The sequence below is a fragment of the Pseudophryne corroboree genome, chromosome 5, assembly GCF_028390025.1.
Source record: "Pseudophryne corroboree isolate aPseCor3 chromosome 5, aPseCor3.hap2, whole genome shotgun sequence".
NCBI classification, from domain to species: Eukaryota; Metazoa; Chordata; class Amphibia; order Anura; family Myobatrachidae; genus Pseudophryne; species Pseudophryne corroboree.
This window is the reverse complement of record NC_086448.1, coordinates 589907948-589924515: the sequence shown is the minus strand read 5'-3', so window position 1 is coordinate 589924515 and position 16568 is coordinate 589907948. Positions and strand designations below refer to the sequence as shown.

General features: G+C 43.1%; 1 protein-coding gene across 1 annotated transcript in view; it reads right to left on the bottom strand.

The window, feature by feature from the left end:
• Positions 1 to 3370: 3370 nt before the first annotated feature.
• Positions 3371 to 16568, bottom strand: part of CD226 (CD226 molecule) — a 54980-nt gene continuing 41782 nt past the window's right edge. Inside the window, exons 4-6 of the mRNA XM_063923389.1 lie at positions 7752 to 7845; positions 6520 to 6595; positions 3371 to 5954 (exon numbers count right to left, since the gene is read on the bottom strand). Coding sequence (XP_063779459.1) covers positions 5904 to 5954; positions 6520 to 6595; positions 7752 to 7845 — 221 coding nt within the window. The 3' untranslated portion in view covers positions 3371 to 5903. The remainder of the gene's footprint in view (positions 5955 to 6519; positions 6596 to 7751; positions 7846 to 16568) is intronic.

The window sequence follows — 16568 nt, the reverse complement described above, 5'->3', positions numbered from 1 at the left end:
ACAATGCATCAGCAAGACAATGAGCACTGATGAGGATACTAGAACTGACACTGAGCAGAAGATGCAGCACTGGACTATTGTACTGTAGTATACTGGTCACCACAATGCATCAGCAAGACAATGAGCACTGATGAGGATACTAGAACTGACACTGAGCAGAAGATGCAGCACTGGACTATTGTACTGTAGTATACTGGTCACCACAATGCAGCACAGATAATGAGCACTGATGAGGATACTAGAACTGACACTGGGCAGCAAGAACAGCACTGGACTATTGTACTGTAATATACTGCTCACCACAATGCAGCAGCAAGACAATGAGCACTGATGAGGATACTAGAACTGACACTGAGCAGAAGATGCAGCACTGGACTATTGTACTGTAGTATACTGGTCACCACAATGCAGCACAGATAATGAGCACTGATGAGGATACTAGAACTGACACTGGGCAGCAAGAACAGCACTGGACTATTGTACTGTAATATACTGCTCACCACAATGCAGCAGCAAGACAATGAGCACTGATGAGGATACTAGAACTGACACTGGGCAGCGAGAACAGCACTGGACTATTGTACTGTAATATGCTGCTCACCACAATGCAGCACAGATAATGAGCACTGATGAGGATTCTAGAACTGACACAGGGCAGCGAGAACAGCACTGGACTACTGTACTGTAATATACTGGTCACCACAATGCAGCAGCAAGACAATGAGCACTGATGAGGATAATAGAACTGACACTGGGCAGCGAGAAAAGCACTGGACTATTGTACTGTAATTTACTGGTCACCACAATGCAGCACAGATAATGAGCACTGATGAGGATACTAGAACTGACACTGGGCAGCGAGAACAGCACTGGACTATTGTACTGTAATATACTGCTCACCACAATGCAGCAGCAAGACAATGAGCACTGATGAGGATAATAGAACTGACACTGGGCAGCGAGGACAGCACTGGACTATTGTACTGTAATATACTGGTCACCACAATGCAGCAGCAAGACAATGAGCACTGATGAGGATACTAGAACTGACACTGGCCAGCGAGAACAGCACTGGACTACTGTACTGTAATATACTGGTCACCACAATGCAGCAGCAAGATAATGAGCACTGTTGAGGATAATAGAACTGACACTGGGCAGCGAGAAAAGCACTGGACTATTGTACTGTAATTTACTGGTCACCACAATGCAGCACAGATAATGAGCACTGATGAGGATACTAGAACTGACACTGGGCAGCGAGAAAAGCACTGGACTACTGTACTGTAATATACTGGTCACCACAATGCAGCAGCAAGACAATGAGCACTGATGAGGATACTAGAACTGACACTGGGCAGCGAGAAAAGCACTGGACTACTGTACTGTAATATACTGGTCACCACAATGCAGCAGCAAGACAATGAGCACTGATGAGGATAATAGAACTGACACTGGGCAGCGAGAAAAGCACTGGACTATTGTACTGTAATTTACTGGTCACCACAATGCAGCACAGATAATGAGCACTGATGAGGATACTAGAACTGACACTGGGCAGCGAGGACAGCACTGGACTATTGTACTGTAATATACTGGTCACCACAATGCAGCAGCAAGACAATGAGCACTGATGAGGATACTAGAACTGACACTGGGTAGCAAGAACAGCACTGGACTATTGTACTGTAGTAGTATACTGGTCACCAAAATGCAGCACAGATAATGAGCACTGATATTGAGCTGATATTGAGCTGATATTGGAGCTTTTCACTCAGAGAATGTAGCCACATCCTCTCACTATCTCGACAATGCATGAGTGAAAATGGCGGCGACGCGCGGCTCGTTATATGGAATCCGAATCTCACGAGAATCCGACAGCGGGATGATGACGTTTTCCCCCGTTTGGGTTTACAGAGTAAGGCGGGAAGAACCGAGGCTGCCTCGGACCCGAGTACACCACGTGAAGTTCGGGGGGGTTCAGATCTCGGAGAACCGAACCCGCTCATCTCTTGTACCAATAAAGCAAAAAAGAAACATTTAGTGTTTGTAATATTGGCCATCCATCTCAAATATAAATGTATCTTTAGTACTTTCTAGATATATCCAGTAAGGTTCATATATATTGTGTTCTTATTAGAGTGAAATGGTTGATCATATCACATCTAATGGATTTAGGTGTACAGAAGATCTCTATCCATCCCACACACATCTACTGTTCTCCTTATCAAGGCTCTCTCTGTAAAATAGAGCCCTTCACCCATGGAGAAGGAGAGACCATGGTGCTGGACACTACACTACACTTTTTGGCCATGAGTTTGGTCTACTGTGTCAACCAGTGTAACTGCCACTCAATACCTCCTTATTTATGTGGCAGAGATTCTGTCAGTACTTTCTTCCCCTGCCAGAAAGAAAGCCTGAGGCAGAGTCATGTCCTTCCCACAGCTGGGCTATCCCCAGTACCTCAGCACTGAAAAGGTGGCAGTCTACACAGGGTCCAGCAGATGGGAGAACTTATCTAGTCCCTTATCACCTCACTCACCTATTCCCTGCTGCATACAGCATCTGATCACCTCACCATATTACTGTGTTTTAATTGTTAGAGCAATAAAAAAAACATGATACTGTATACATAACTTTATTCGGGTTGGGTATATGTGACCGGTGGTCTCCTGATCCAGATCCCAGTTTTGAGATGCCTAGTGGGCAGGAGAGCACAACAAAGCACCTTGTGGGCTTGCTGTGCTCACCATAGGTTCTATTCCCACTCTGAGTGTTGTGGACACCCACGAATGGGAATTATCCCTGTTAGTTGGCATGCCGACTATCGGGATTGTTAGTGGGCAGGATCCCGGCATCGGTATTGTGACCAGCAGTCTCCTGACTGCCGGTCACACAACTACATCCCCTTTATTCACATCCTAATATTATTTTTTCCTTGGCTCTCCTTTACTTATCCCCTACCCATCCCTCTACTCATTCGTGCCAGGGTACGAGCTCTCTGCCTAGGGGAAGTTGTAGGTGTGAATGTTGGTGGCTTGGTTGTCTGTCTGAATCAGATGTTGTAGTGGCAGATTGGACCTATGCCCATTGTCATGACGCTCCATATGGATCAGATGCTGGGTTATTATTTGTTTCCTAATGGCTTCTGTTTGCTCTACAAAGCTATGATCTAGGGTACCCCCATCCTGTTGAGGATAACTGTACAACAAAAAAATACTTTATTATTTTTTTTCTTCTAAAAATAGTCATACTTTACTAATTTGAGGTGAAGAAAAATAAATATGACTTCAGAATGTTTTTATTAGCTTTATTTTTTGTGCTATACTACTTGCACTATATATACTGTAGTAATATAGTCATGGGAAATGCAGTTTTAAAATAGTCTGATATTTTCTGATATAACATTAATAACAGTTGTTTCAATTCAAACATTTGTGAATAAGAACACAAAATTAAATTGCAAATAAGTATACAAAGCAAAACAATTTACAGTAACTGAAGGAACTATCTTAAATACTGTAGTAGCCTATTCATGATAGTGCTTTCTTTTTCCCTTTTCCTTGTTGTTTGTACTCCTGTTTTGGGGCATCTCTTGTCAATGTCCAACACTAGTCAGCAAGCATAGAAGGGTTTCACCTACCCTGATCTTTGTTTCATTGCTAAAATACTGAATTACTGTATCTTACTGAAATAGCTTGCTGTGCTTGTCACTCTAATTGATACGTTTCTAAACCCTCATAGATTGTATCTTTAACGTAGTGTTGAGCAGTATGTTAGGGGAATAATGAAAACGTTTTAATGAAATGGGTGATTTAAAAGTTTTAGTAGGCAAGACATTGAAATAATGGGTTTTAGATTTTCAGTATATGCATGCCTGTATGGTTGGAGTGAGATTCCTGGTCTTATAAATGATGTACAAACATAAGAACCAATAATTGTAAAAATAAGACAAGTTTAATAAAAAATAAAAATTACTGTACAATATGAGTGATATACACTCCTATGCAGATATGACCAAAAACAAAACAAAAATATTTGTAATTGGTTATATTTGTGAAAGCGTGTATATACAGTAGCTCATATTGTATTTTTATGCCATATTTTTACCATTATTGATTCATATGTTTGTACTGCACCCTTTATTTCCTGTATCTTGGCAGCAGTAGTTTTTGTGGTTTTCATTATTGTTACTTGGAAAAATTGTCAAATTCTTCAATAGCACTACTTGGCTGCAGGGCTACAGTTAATTGTTATGAGTCACTTTCTCATACACTGACCTCTCTTGAGTGCCACGTCTTTTTGTTTCCTGTTTCAATACATTAGTGCCTGGCTAACTAAACAAACCTGAATACTTGCACAAAACTACTTTCAAGCTCAAACACAGGTACAGTATAGTGACACTTTTGGTATCCAGTACACCCATATCTCCATCCCATTACTGGTAACCATGGGCACAGATCACCACCTAGGTAGGTGTCTACAAATGTAATGACTTTGACATATTTCTTAACCACTTAACTGACGATTTTTCCCTTCAAAAGCGTTAACAACATTGTTTTTTAAAATTTATTTTATTTAATAAAGTTGAAAAAGTATTTTTTTAAATATTTAAACATTATATTATGCACATCTGCAGAACGGATCTCCTCGTCAAAAACGGGGGGGACAGGGTGGGATGGCGCAGTTGCATGAAATCTGACCATGCCAGTTAAGTGTGGCTATAACACTTTTATTAAATGGTTGTCATAACACTGCAAACTTAGCAATACATAGGAAACGCTACAGCCCATCTAAATTACAGTCATAGTTGCTCTTCTCCGGGTGAAGCATCTAGCTCTGCAATCTCAATAATTTCTTCTAATCATGCCAACAAGACTGTGGACAAGACTGATGTCTCCCTGGTTTGGTAGGGACCAACTAGCATTAGACAAACAGAATATTTCAGTCACTATACAGTATCTCAGGCAACACTGAATCAGCACAACAGAAGCCATAACTCATATTTAGAACTATTCAGCTCCCATTATTGATGTCTTGGGTAATGTTCCTATTATGTTCATTTCATTTTCCACAGTGGTATGTTCTCAGAACAGTGAGGGCATCATACTATTGTTTTCATCCCAATTGGTGCCCCAGTACCTTCTGAGCTGGAAATGATGGTTGGCTCTTCAATCACACTGTGATTGGCTCTATGTAGTCTTCAGACCATCCATGCAATGGGCATAAAAGGGCATAATCACTTATGCATTACTTCCAAGTAATGTTTTTTTGTACAGTCAACTCTTCCAAGCAACCAGCCAACACTTCTGAGGAGAATTATCTGACCACTGAAGCACAGTCAGATTGCTGGAAGTAGTACAAGTCAGTATTTATTGTTTGTGTGGTGCTTTAACTTTGTGTAGGTCTAATGATGATAACATGTCCAGTTGACTAATAGTAAAATGACATTATGAAACATCTAAAATATAATATTTACAACACAATAACAAGCATATCTTCAAGCATTTAATCAGGTTCCAGCATATAAAAGACAGAACCTTAGATACATAACACATTTTAGGAGATTCAAAAACATCACACAACTATAGTTGAAAATGTACCTGATTAAAATGACAGTTTAGAAAAGGTGTAAATGTAAGATGCAGCAGATGACAGACGGGAATTACATAACTGCTATTTGACACCAAAGTCATAACCCACAATAATATTCCAGATGGTTATATCAAATCAGTACTTCTAAATTGTGTATTCTGATGGTTGGTGAGTTAAAGAAATTTGAGAAAATCTATAGCTTTTGATATATTCTGGCAACACAACTTGGAATATCTGCAACTCCTCATGTACTGTATATATAACTCTTTTCTACCATGTCCATCCACCATTGTTTATCTTCTCATGGTTTACTCTGTGTTGGCATAAATGTGCTCTTCAACCTTTATGTCACTTTTATTCTGAAATAAATAAATAAGCCTTGTCACAGTGAATATATAATTTATGAAATAATATTTATTAAAGAGAAAAGTAAGATAATATGGAATGAAACATCCCCTTGCTATTATATAGCTGAAACACTGCATTTTTTGAATATTGGGAACATAAATGTGCAAATATCTTCATATCAAATATTAGCAACATGGACGTACAGTATAGAGGTCACAAAATATATTCAGTGGAAATTAATCATTTTCTCAAATTGATGCAAAATATACATTATACTACATGGTCTGTCTGTTGATGCTGATGAGAAAGGTCATCTCCCATGATTACAAATCAAGCAGAAAATATGTAAGACAAGGGTTAAAACCCCTCAGAAAATATCTTCATTCAAATATGTCACCGATAATATACAATACTTTTCTATAAAAAGCTACCTTGATATATGTCTGAAGTTATGCACAATTGAATTTGAAGCAAAAACAACAACATATTTTTAATTTACTGCATATTTTCTAAAAAGTTGAAATACAGTTGTAATTTTATTCTTACATGTATATGTATTACAGTGTATGGTTTTACCTGATAAATAGGACAATGTGTTGAATTGAAAGTAGGTGTTGGTTGTGTATTCACTCCGCACTTGTATTTCCATTTCCTAAATTGAGAATAAACATGTTATACAACATATCTTGTTTTCACCAGGCAATAGTTGTTGAAGTTTTCATAGTCAGTCTACAAGTACAAGATCTCTTTGTGAAAACGTGTTATATGAAAAGGTCAGAAAACCATAAAAAAAATGTTAACCATGACTGTTGTTCAGTAAGAATATCCTATTCACAGAAATAATCATTGAGCAACTCTTACAAGAAGTCACTATGAGGAATGTTGGAAATGTCAAGATTAGAAACAGAAGCTGTTACTGACTTTTGGATATACTGGTGGAAAGTAGTAGGTTACAATTCAGTTACAACAATCTACATACACTGTCTTTTGCTGTTACTCATGATAGATACACCTTAGAGGATTGTGGGAAGTGGTTGGATAAAAATTAGGTTACCCATATTTATGGATATTATATTGCTCATTCCTTTCTATGAATCATAGAATGGCCACATTTTTGGAACGACAACTGGCCTCACTAATCATTTACCATTTTACCTGGAGTGCTGATTACACAGTCAGAAAATACCCTAAACCTTGGCAAATATGGATATTTGTGGCTACTTATTCTGTCAGTTTTAAAATGATAATAATCAGTTTAAGGTACTTTACATATGATCTTCCCTACAAATTGCTGAAGTGAGTGGCTTGTGGACTATTAAGGCATGATTTGAACAACAAGTCACCGATCCATGACTTTGGTAATAGGGTCAGATATTCATCATCTCCAGAGACCGTCAGGTAAATCAATACACTAATGTGTCAATTATTTTGTAGGACAACCTGTAGCAACTACTGTAGTTTATTTAGTCATAAGGTGCAGACTTCACTTCTAAGTTTAGCTTTGGTAATACTTTACTAATTCCTCTATATGGCCTCCTCAGTAAGGCTGCAAGGCTTTCCCATTGGCAAATACCTGAACATATAATTGACATAAAACTATTGTGAATAGTACATAAGTGGAATATGACCGGTCAACAGAAACCTTGCCCACAAGACCAGTTATGGAGATTCTCTTAATAAACAATAAAGATACTGCATACAACCCATGTGTAAAGTGCCTGTTGGTTCATAAGCAATAAATCAGTTGAGTACGTTGAATATATCAGATTTTTAACCAATTTAATGCTGCTAGTTATTACAGCACTTACCTTATAACACATATAGTTGCTGTAAAGACGATCACTATGATAACAACTAAAGATCCCCCATACATTAGAACAACAGTGTAAAGTGGAGAAATCCCTAAAGAGAAACAATTATATAAAATATAAAAACAATTGTTATTAAATCATTATAAAGTCATAATATTTAAACATAATAATATGAAAAAAAACATGTATTTATCATTAATATTCAACCTCTAAGTTTATTTAATGCTTGAAAATGAAATGCAATAATAAATGTATTTTCAAATATAATACTTGAATGGTTTCTTGATATTACATTGGTCTCTAGAATATTGGATCTGACAAATGCCAGGTCGAGAGGTTGTTCCTCTCCCTTCTGTCCACTAAACTCACCACAGCTGCAACATTCAGCCAGTTCCTCTCCTCACCATGGGTCCTCCCTTCATTTTCCTGTAGTGAGGGAGGGGTTGATGGGGGAGGGAGGAGCACCCCAAACCACTTCCTACTGTGTATGTACTGTATGTCTCAGGACAGACCATCCATGATTGTTATATACTGTAGATAATTGTAAAGATATTTAGTTATTTTGTGTTCTAATAAGATTATTGATATTGCCAAATTTCTAAATCATAATTCTTCTGAATGCCATAAAGTATGTAATAGTTTGTAAAGTAGCAGCGAGAACAGGTTAAATGGTCTTTCAGAAGAAGTTTCCTTTTGCATTAATATGGCAAATATGCTACTGCTTAAAACAAAGGAATCTATATTTTTATTTTCCAAAAGCTATAAACATGTAATGGAACAAACATGGGCCTAATTCAGACCTGATTGCAGTAGCAAATTTGTTAGCAAATGGGCAAAACCATGGCCCTCATTCCGAGTTGTTCGCTCGGTAAAAATCTTCGCATCGCAGCGATTTTCCGCTTAATGCGCATGCGCAATATTCGCACTGCGACTGCGCCAAGTAAATTTGCTTTGCACTTAGTAAATTTACTCACGGCTTTTTCATCGTTCTGGCGATCGTAATGTGATTGACAGGAAATGGGTGTTACTGGGCGGAAACAGGCCGTTTTATGGGCGTGTGGGAAAAAACGCTACCGTTTCCGGAAAAAACGCAGGAGTGGCCGGAGAAACGGAGGAGTGTCTGGGCGAACGCTGGGAGTGTTTGTGACGTCAAACCAGGAACGACAAGCACTGAACTGATCGCAGATGCCGAGTAAGTCTGGAGCTACTCAGAAACTGCTACGAGGTGTGTAATCGCAATATTGCGAATACTTCGTTCGCAATTTTAAGATGCTAAGATTCACTCCCAGTAGGCGGCGGCTTAGCGTGAGCAACTCTGCTAAAATCGCCTTGCGAGCGAACAACTCGGAATGACCTCCCATGTGCACTGCAGGGGGGGCAGATGTAACATGTGTAATAAGAGTTAGATTTGGGTGGGGTGTGTTCAAACTGAAATCTAAATTGCACTCTAAAGGGCCGTACTGACTGGGAGATTTCCCCAGAGATGTATGCTGAGTGGTCTAGCACAGACCGCTCAGCACACATCTCTCCCCATCTCTCCCCCCGCAGGCAGGCCAACCTAGCACCAGCGATAGCAAAGCATCAATGTCACCGACACCCCTACACACGGAGCAATGTTCAGCTAATTTCTAAGCAATCTAGTGTGTACCCCCCTTAAAATGAAAGCCACCAGTATTTACCCTGCACAGAAACAATATAACCCACCCAAATCTAACTCTCTCTGCACATGTTATATCTGCCCCCCTTCCCCCTGCAGTGCACATGGTTTTGCCCATTTGCTAACAAATTTGCTGCTGCGATCAGGTCTGAATTAGGCCCCTGGTCCATTAATGTCTCATACTAGAAAAATGCAGCATGGTCCATTTTTACCAGTATATGTTTACAGAAACAGATACTTTTGGAGAACACCTCTTACATAGACAGCTAGAAAAAGAAAGCATAGATTTTTCCTGATTTAAAATAAGACACACCTACAGTATTCCCAGGGGGTAGGCAATATCTGAAATCCTGCTTTATATAATACTCCTTTTCCAACAAAGTCCTTAGTCTAACCTGGCATTTGGAACATGGGTCCAAGCCTGGTTAGACCCAGGACTTACCCACTACAGTGTCGATCCGGGGAATATACCCATGTCAGTGGCATTTACACTGCACACTGGTGCAGTCTCTTTTGGCTGGCGCTTGGAGATGACATTTTCTATACAGAACAGAGGGTTAAAAGTACTGCTACAAACCGAGTCCCAATGGATTCACAGAATGGGTACCCTGGCACCCAGAGGACTTAATTATCATCTTGGTCTGAATAATTGTTTGGAAGTTGTATTTATATTATGTAGCTTTACTGTACATTTTAGACAACATTATATGTGGATATATTCTTTATCTAGTAATACCTTTTGGTAAGAAATCTATTATGGTCTCAGCTGTATGGATTCGGGTATTTATTATAATATCATTGTACATCCCTGTCTGTGCTTGCTACATAAATGGTGTATTAATTATGCATATATTGTATAATTAAGTATAAACCGTATTTATTGAGTGTAATATGCTGATGTTTATGCTTGAATATTATCCATTATATCTGTGTTTAGAGTTGCTATGACAACAGTTCACGATGCGTCACCAGGGGAGCCGCGATGAGCACGGTGCACGGTAATGTCATCATTAGGTGCCGCCAGGCCGGGTGCGTGGACCCGCTGCCTGAATGGCGCCACTTCACTTTGGGTTATCTCTTTATAAGGTAAGATTGTACACTTTTTATTTAGCCTAATGAAAATGCCTCAATAAAGGCATTGAAATGTTGCATTAATCTTGTGTCTGTACCTGATTATTTGGAGCCTGGAGTGCCACACCTACAGCTTTGAACATTTTATATATTTTTATTATAATTATTATTATTATCCTTTATTTATATGGCGCCACAAGAGTTTCGCAGCACCCAATTACAGAGTACATACAGTATGCACATAATCAAAACAGGAAAACAGTCACCTAAAATTGAAGACAATATAGGACAAGTACAGGGTAACTAAACATAACTACATCAGTAGATGACACTGAGATAAGAATCAAGATGGCTGAAAACTGTCGGATTTGGGCAGTTGAGGATCATTGAAGTAAGAAAAGGATAAGCACATGAGGGAAGAGGGCCCTACTCGTGAGAGCTTACATTCTAAAGGGGAGGGGCAGGCAGACAGACAGGGGTGACACAGATGGGGTAGACTGAGCGTGGGACAGAGGGTTAGGATGAGATTTGGCTGGGTCTGGTAAAGAAGTGGGTCTTAAGAGCCCATTTAAAGCTGTGTTTGACTTTCTTCATCATAACCTACTATATGTTGGTCCTTATCTGTGATTGGTAGTGGAGCTATTACGTTTAATCCTTTCTAGGAACTTTTTCATATATGACAGCAAATTCTACCTGCAGCATGTCGGCAGAAATGTATTCTGCAGCAGGACCAGTGGCGTAACTACTGCCCCCGCAGCCCTCGCGGTGGCTTGGGGGCGAGGGGCTGCGGGGGCGCCACTGATTTACAGCAGACTGACATGCGGACGAGCGTCCGCATGTCAGTCTGCAGTCTCCTTCCCTCCGCCGCTTTTTGGAGGGACACAGAGGGCACAGCGCGCCTCCCTGTGTCCCTCCTGCTGCATCATCTCCGGCGGCCACGGGTCTAATAGGGGAAAGTGCCGTCCGTGAGCTCTAATTGGCTCACGAACCGGCACTTCCCCCTATTAGACCCGCAGCCGCCGGAGATGATGCAGCAGGAGGGACACAGGAGAGGTGAGCTGTGCCCTCCGTGTCCCTCCAAAAAGCGGGCGGGGGGGGGATATCTGGCACTGGGGGGAATATCTGGCACTGGGGCATATATGGCACTGGGGGGAATATCTGGCACTGGGGCATATATGGCACTGGGGGGGAATATCTGGCACTGGGGGCATATATGGCACTGGGGGCATATATGGCACTGGGGGCATATATGGCACTGGGGGCATATATGGCACTGGGGGCATATATGGCACTGGGGGGGGGAAATCTGGCACTGGGGGGAATATCTGGCACTGGGGGGGAATATCTGGCACTGGGGGCATATATGGCACTGGGGGGAATATCTGGCACTGGGGGCATATATGGCACGGGGGGAATATCTGGCACTGGGGGCATATATGGCACTTGGGGGGAATATCTGGCACTGGGGGCATATGTGGCACTGGGGGCATATTTGGCACTGGGGGGGAATATATGGCACTGTGGGCATATGTGGCACTGGGGGGCATATGTGGCACTGGGGGGGAATATCTGGCACTGGGGGCATATATGGCACTGGGGGGGAATATCTGGCACTGGGGGCATATATGGCACGGGGGGAATATCTGGCACTGGGGGCATATATGGCACTGGGGGGGAATATCTGGCACTGGGGGCATATATGGCACTGGGGGGGAATATCTGGCACTGGGGGCATATATGGCACTGGGGGCATATATGGCACTGGGGGGGAATATATGGCACTGGGGGCATATGTGGCACTGGGGGGGAATATCTGGCACTGGGGGCATATATGGCACTGGGGGGGAATATCTGGCACTGGGGGCATATATGGCACGGGGGGAATATCTGGCACTGGGGGCATATATGGCACTGGGGGGGAATATCTGGCACTGGGGGCATATCTGGCACTGGGGGGGAATATCTGGCACTGGGGGCATATATGGCACTGGGGGCATATATGGCACTGGGGGGGAATATATGGCACTGGGGGCATATCTGGCACTGGGGGCATATGTGGCACTGGGGGGGAATATCTGGCACTGGGGGCATATGTGGCACTGGGGGCATATATGGCACTGGGGGGGAATATATGGCACTGGGGGCATATGTGGCACTGGGGGGGAATATCTGGCACTGGGGGCATATATGGCACTGGGGGGGAATATCTGGCACTGGGGGCATATATGGCACGGGGGGGATATCTGGCACTGGGGGCATATATGGCACTGGGGGGGAATATCTGGCACTGGGGGCATATATGGCACTGGGGGGGAATATCTGGCACTGGGGGCATATATGGCACTGGGGGCATATATGGCACTGGGGGGGAATATATGGCACTGGGGGCATATCTGGCACTGGGGGCATATGTGGCACTGGGGGGGAATATCTGGCACTGGGGGCATATGTGGCACTGGGGGGGGATATGTGTACCTGGCACATGGGGGGGGCTATATTTGGCACTGGGGCATGTGAGTACCTGGCACCGTGGGGGAATATCTGGCACTGGGGACATATGTGGCACTGGGAGCACAGCCCTAGCAACAAGGACTACCTCCTAGCAACGAGCATGACACCCAGTGCATGAAACACCTGGCAACGAGCATGACACCCAGTGCATGAAACACCTGGCAACGAGCATGACACCCAGTGCATGAAACCCCTGGCAACGAGCATGACACCCTGAGCATGAAAACCCCTGGCACCGTGCATGGAACCAAGAGCATGAAACCCCTGGCAACGAGCATGACACCCAGTGCATGAAACCCCTGACAACGAGCAGGTAATTGAAAAGTAATTAGAAGCATTACTGTAGGACTTAATGTGTAATGGGCATTACGGTGTGTGGCATAACGTATCACGGACATTGCGGTGTGTGTCATAATGTGTCACAGGCATTACGGTGTATGGTATACTATATCGCGGGCATTGTGATATGTGGTATAATGTCTCAGGGTCATTGCAGTGTGTGGCATAATGTATCACGGACATTGCGGTGTGTGTCATAATGTGTCACAGACATTGTATGTGCTATAATGTATCAGGGGCATTGCAGTGTGTAGCATAATGTATAACGGGCATTGCGATTCCTGTCATAATGTGTCACAGACATTACGGTGTGTGGCATAATGTGTCACAGGCATTACGTTGTGTGGCATAATGTGTCGGGGGCATTACAGTGTGTGCATATTGTATCATGTGCATTATTGTGTGCGGCATAATGTCTAAGGGCCATTGCAGTATGTGGCATAATGTATACTGGGCATTACTATAAGGAGGAAAAATGACAAATAATGTAAGGGGCATGAATCAGGATTATTTTTCTTTCCTGTGGTGGCCAACGTATGGGCGTGCAGGTTGCAAAACTGGGGTATAAGGTAGTCTTTTCCTGCAATGCCACGCCCCTTTATGCAAAACCACGCCCATTCCAATGAAACCACACCCCTTTTTGGGGGCGCGCGCCGAAGGCGCGCGCATATTTATCCATTTCTTGCTCCCAATTATGGAGCATGAAGGGGGGGGGGGGCGCCGAAGAATTTTTTGGCTTGGGGGAGAAAAATTTCTAGTTACGCCACTGAGCAGGACAATGACCCCACACATACAGCCAATGTTATTAAGAACTATCTTTAGTGTACAGAAGAAAAAGGAGTCATGGAAGTGATGAAATGGCCCCCACAGAGCCATGTTCTCAACATCAACAAGTCTGTCTGGGATTATATAAAGTGACAGAATGATTTGAGCAAGCCTACATCCACAGAAGATCTGTGGTTAGTTCTCCAAGATGGTACAACCTCCCTCCCAAGTTCCTTCAAAAACTGTATGCAAGTGTATCTAGAAGAACTGATGCTGTTTTGAAGGCAAAGGGTGGTCCCAACAAATATTGATTTAATTTAGATTTTTCTTCTGTTCATTCACTTTGTATTTTGTTAATTGATAAAACATTTTTTACTATTAAAACTTCTATTTTTTAAAGCATTCTTATTTGCAGCATTTTTTTTACACCTGCCTAAAACTTTTGCACAGTACTGTATATTACAATGTACAGTATTTATTTCATTCGATTTCTTATCTAGTTCCTCAGAGATTTTTTAGCCAAGTGCACTCAGTGATAGTACGATATATTTGGAAAAATAAGCCCCCTCGAGTAGCATATTGTCGTCTGACTGGGATTAGAAAGCTTGGAGGTCTGGAGGCTCCTGATGTAAAGAAATACCAATCTGCCTGCCTAGTGGCACAGATAAGTGATTGTTTGTTACCTAATGGCACAAAGCAGTGGGTTGATCTAGAGAAAGAGTTGTATCCGCACTTCCCACTGTTTGATCTATTGAGGACTTCTACTCAGCAGAGGCCTTTCTCACTGATTACTCCCCGTGCCATTTCAGACTCCCTTAAAGCGTGGAATGCTACAGTGATTTCTTCCAAAACTATCTCTCTACCTTCTCAGAAACTGTCTTTGTCTGCTCTCTCTAGATTAATACCAGATCTTAATCTCTTTAAATGGATATCTTTTGGTATAGATACTATTGCTGAGTTAGTACACAGATCTACAATTACCCTTTTTCTACACTACAAAGTCAATATAATCTCCTCCATAGAGAGTTGTTTACATACTGTATTATCACATTATCCATTGGATATCCAGCTCACTTAGATCTTCTGGACCACTGCTTTTACCACCCTCCCATGGCAGGCTCCAGGCAGATTCCTCACAAGCGGCCGCGTACTGGGCGCCGCTATTTGTGGCCGTCATATTGTGTTCACATGCCTGGAGCAGGCCCGGCCCTGATCACAGCTGTCTGCCCCGGCTCCCAGCAGTGGACGCAATGATGGGAGAGTGTTGTGGGCGGGCCAAGGCTGGGCTCAGTGAATTTGTGTGTAGCACCTGGCCTGCCCGAGCAGCCACGCCTCCCTCTCGACACACCCACCACCTATCTCTGGACACTGTGCTCTCCTCATCTCGATCAACTCCCCATAATGCCAGTGAGGGCGTGACATCATTGCACACAGCATTCTGCGGAAGCGCTGGTGGGAGAAGAGACAACCGAGGAGCGGGGAAGATGGAGGAGCAGCGGCAGCCCCAGTGACGGTGTGTCCTGTACTGCATGCGCCCGCCCATCCACCAACAAGCACTAGCAGGTCTGCAGTCTGCCTGCCTGAGCCACAGTCCAGGATCCAGGCACCAGCGGCAGCACAGCACACGGCCAGCATGAGCACTTCAGGGAGAGTGCTGCCCCCCAGCCATGGTGATAAAGAATGTATACATGCCCTGGCTGACTCTCTCTGTCCTCTTTCTCTCTGTCCTTGTCCCTCCTCTCTCTCTTTTCTTGTCCTCACCCCCCCTTCTCTCTTTTGTCCTCGCCTCTCTCTTTTTTTTTGTTCTCACCCCCCTCTCTTCTCTCTCTTTTCCTAACTCCTCTCTCTCTCTCTTGTACTCACCCCCCTTTCTCTCTATTTTGTCCTTACCCCCCTCTCTTTTGTCCTCACTCCCTCTCTCTTTTGTCCTCACTCCCTCTCTCTCTCTTTTGTCCTCACTACCTCTCTCTTAGTCTTCACCCCCTCTCTGTATTTTGTCCTCACCCCCCTCTCTTCTCTCTCTTTTCCTAACCTCTCTCTTTTGTCCTCACTCCCTCTCTCTCTCTTGTCTTCACCCCCTCTCTGTATTTTGTCCTCACTCCCTCTCTCTTTTGTCATCACTTCTCTCTATCGCTCTCCCTCTCTCTCTCTCTCTCTCTCTCTCTCTCTCTGTCATCCTCAACTCTCTATCTCTCTTTCACTCGTCCTCACCCCTCTCTTTCTTGTCCTCACATCTTTCTCTTTCTTGTCTTCCAGATGTATACATGCCCTGGCTGACTATCTCACTCTCTCTCTGTCCTCTCTCTCTCTGTCCTCATCCCACTCTCTCTGTTTCTCTGTCCTCACCAGCCCCCTCTCTCTTTTCTTGTCCTCACCCCCTCCTTATCTCGTCCTCACCTCTCTCTCTCTCTCCTTTCTTTATCTCTCTTTCTCTTTGGCCTCTCTCTCTCTTGTCCACAATTCACAGCTAC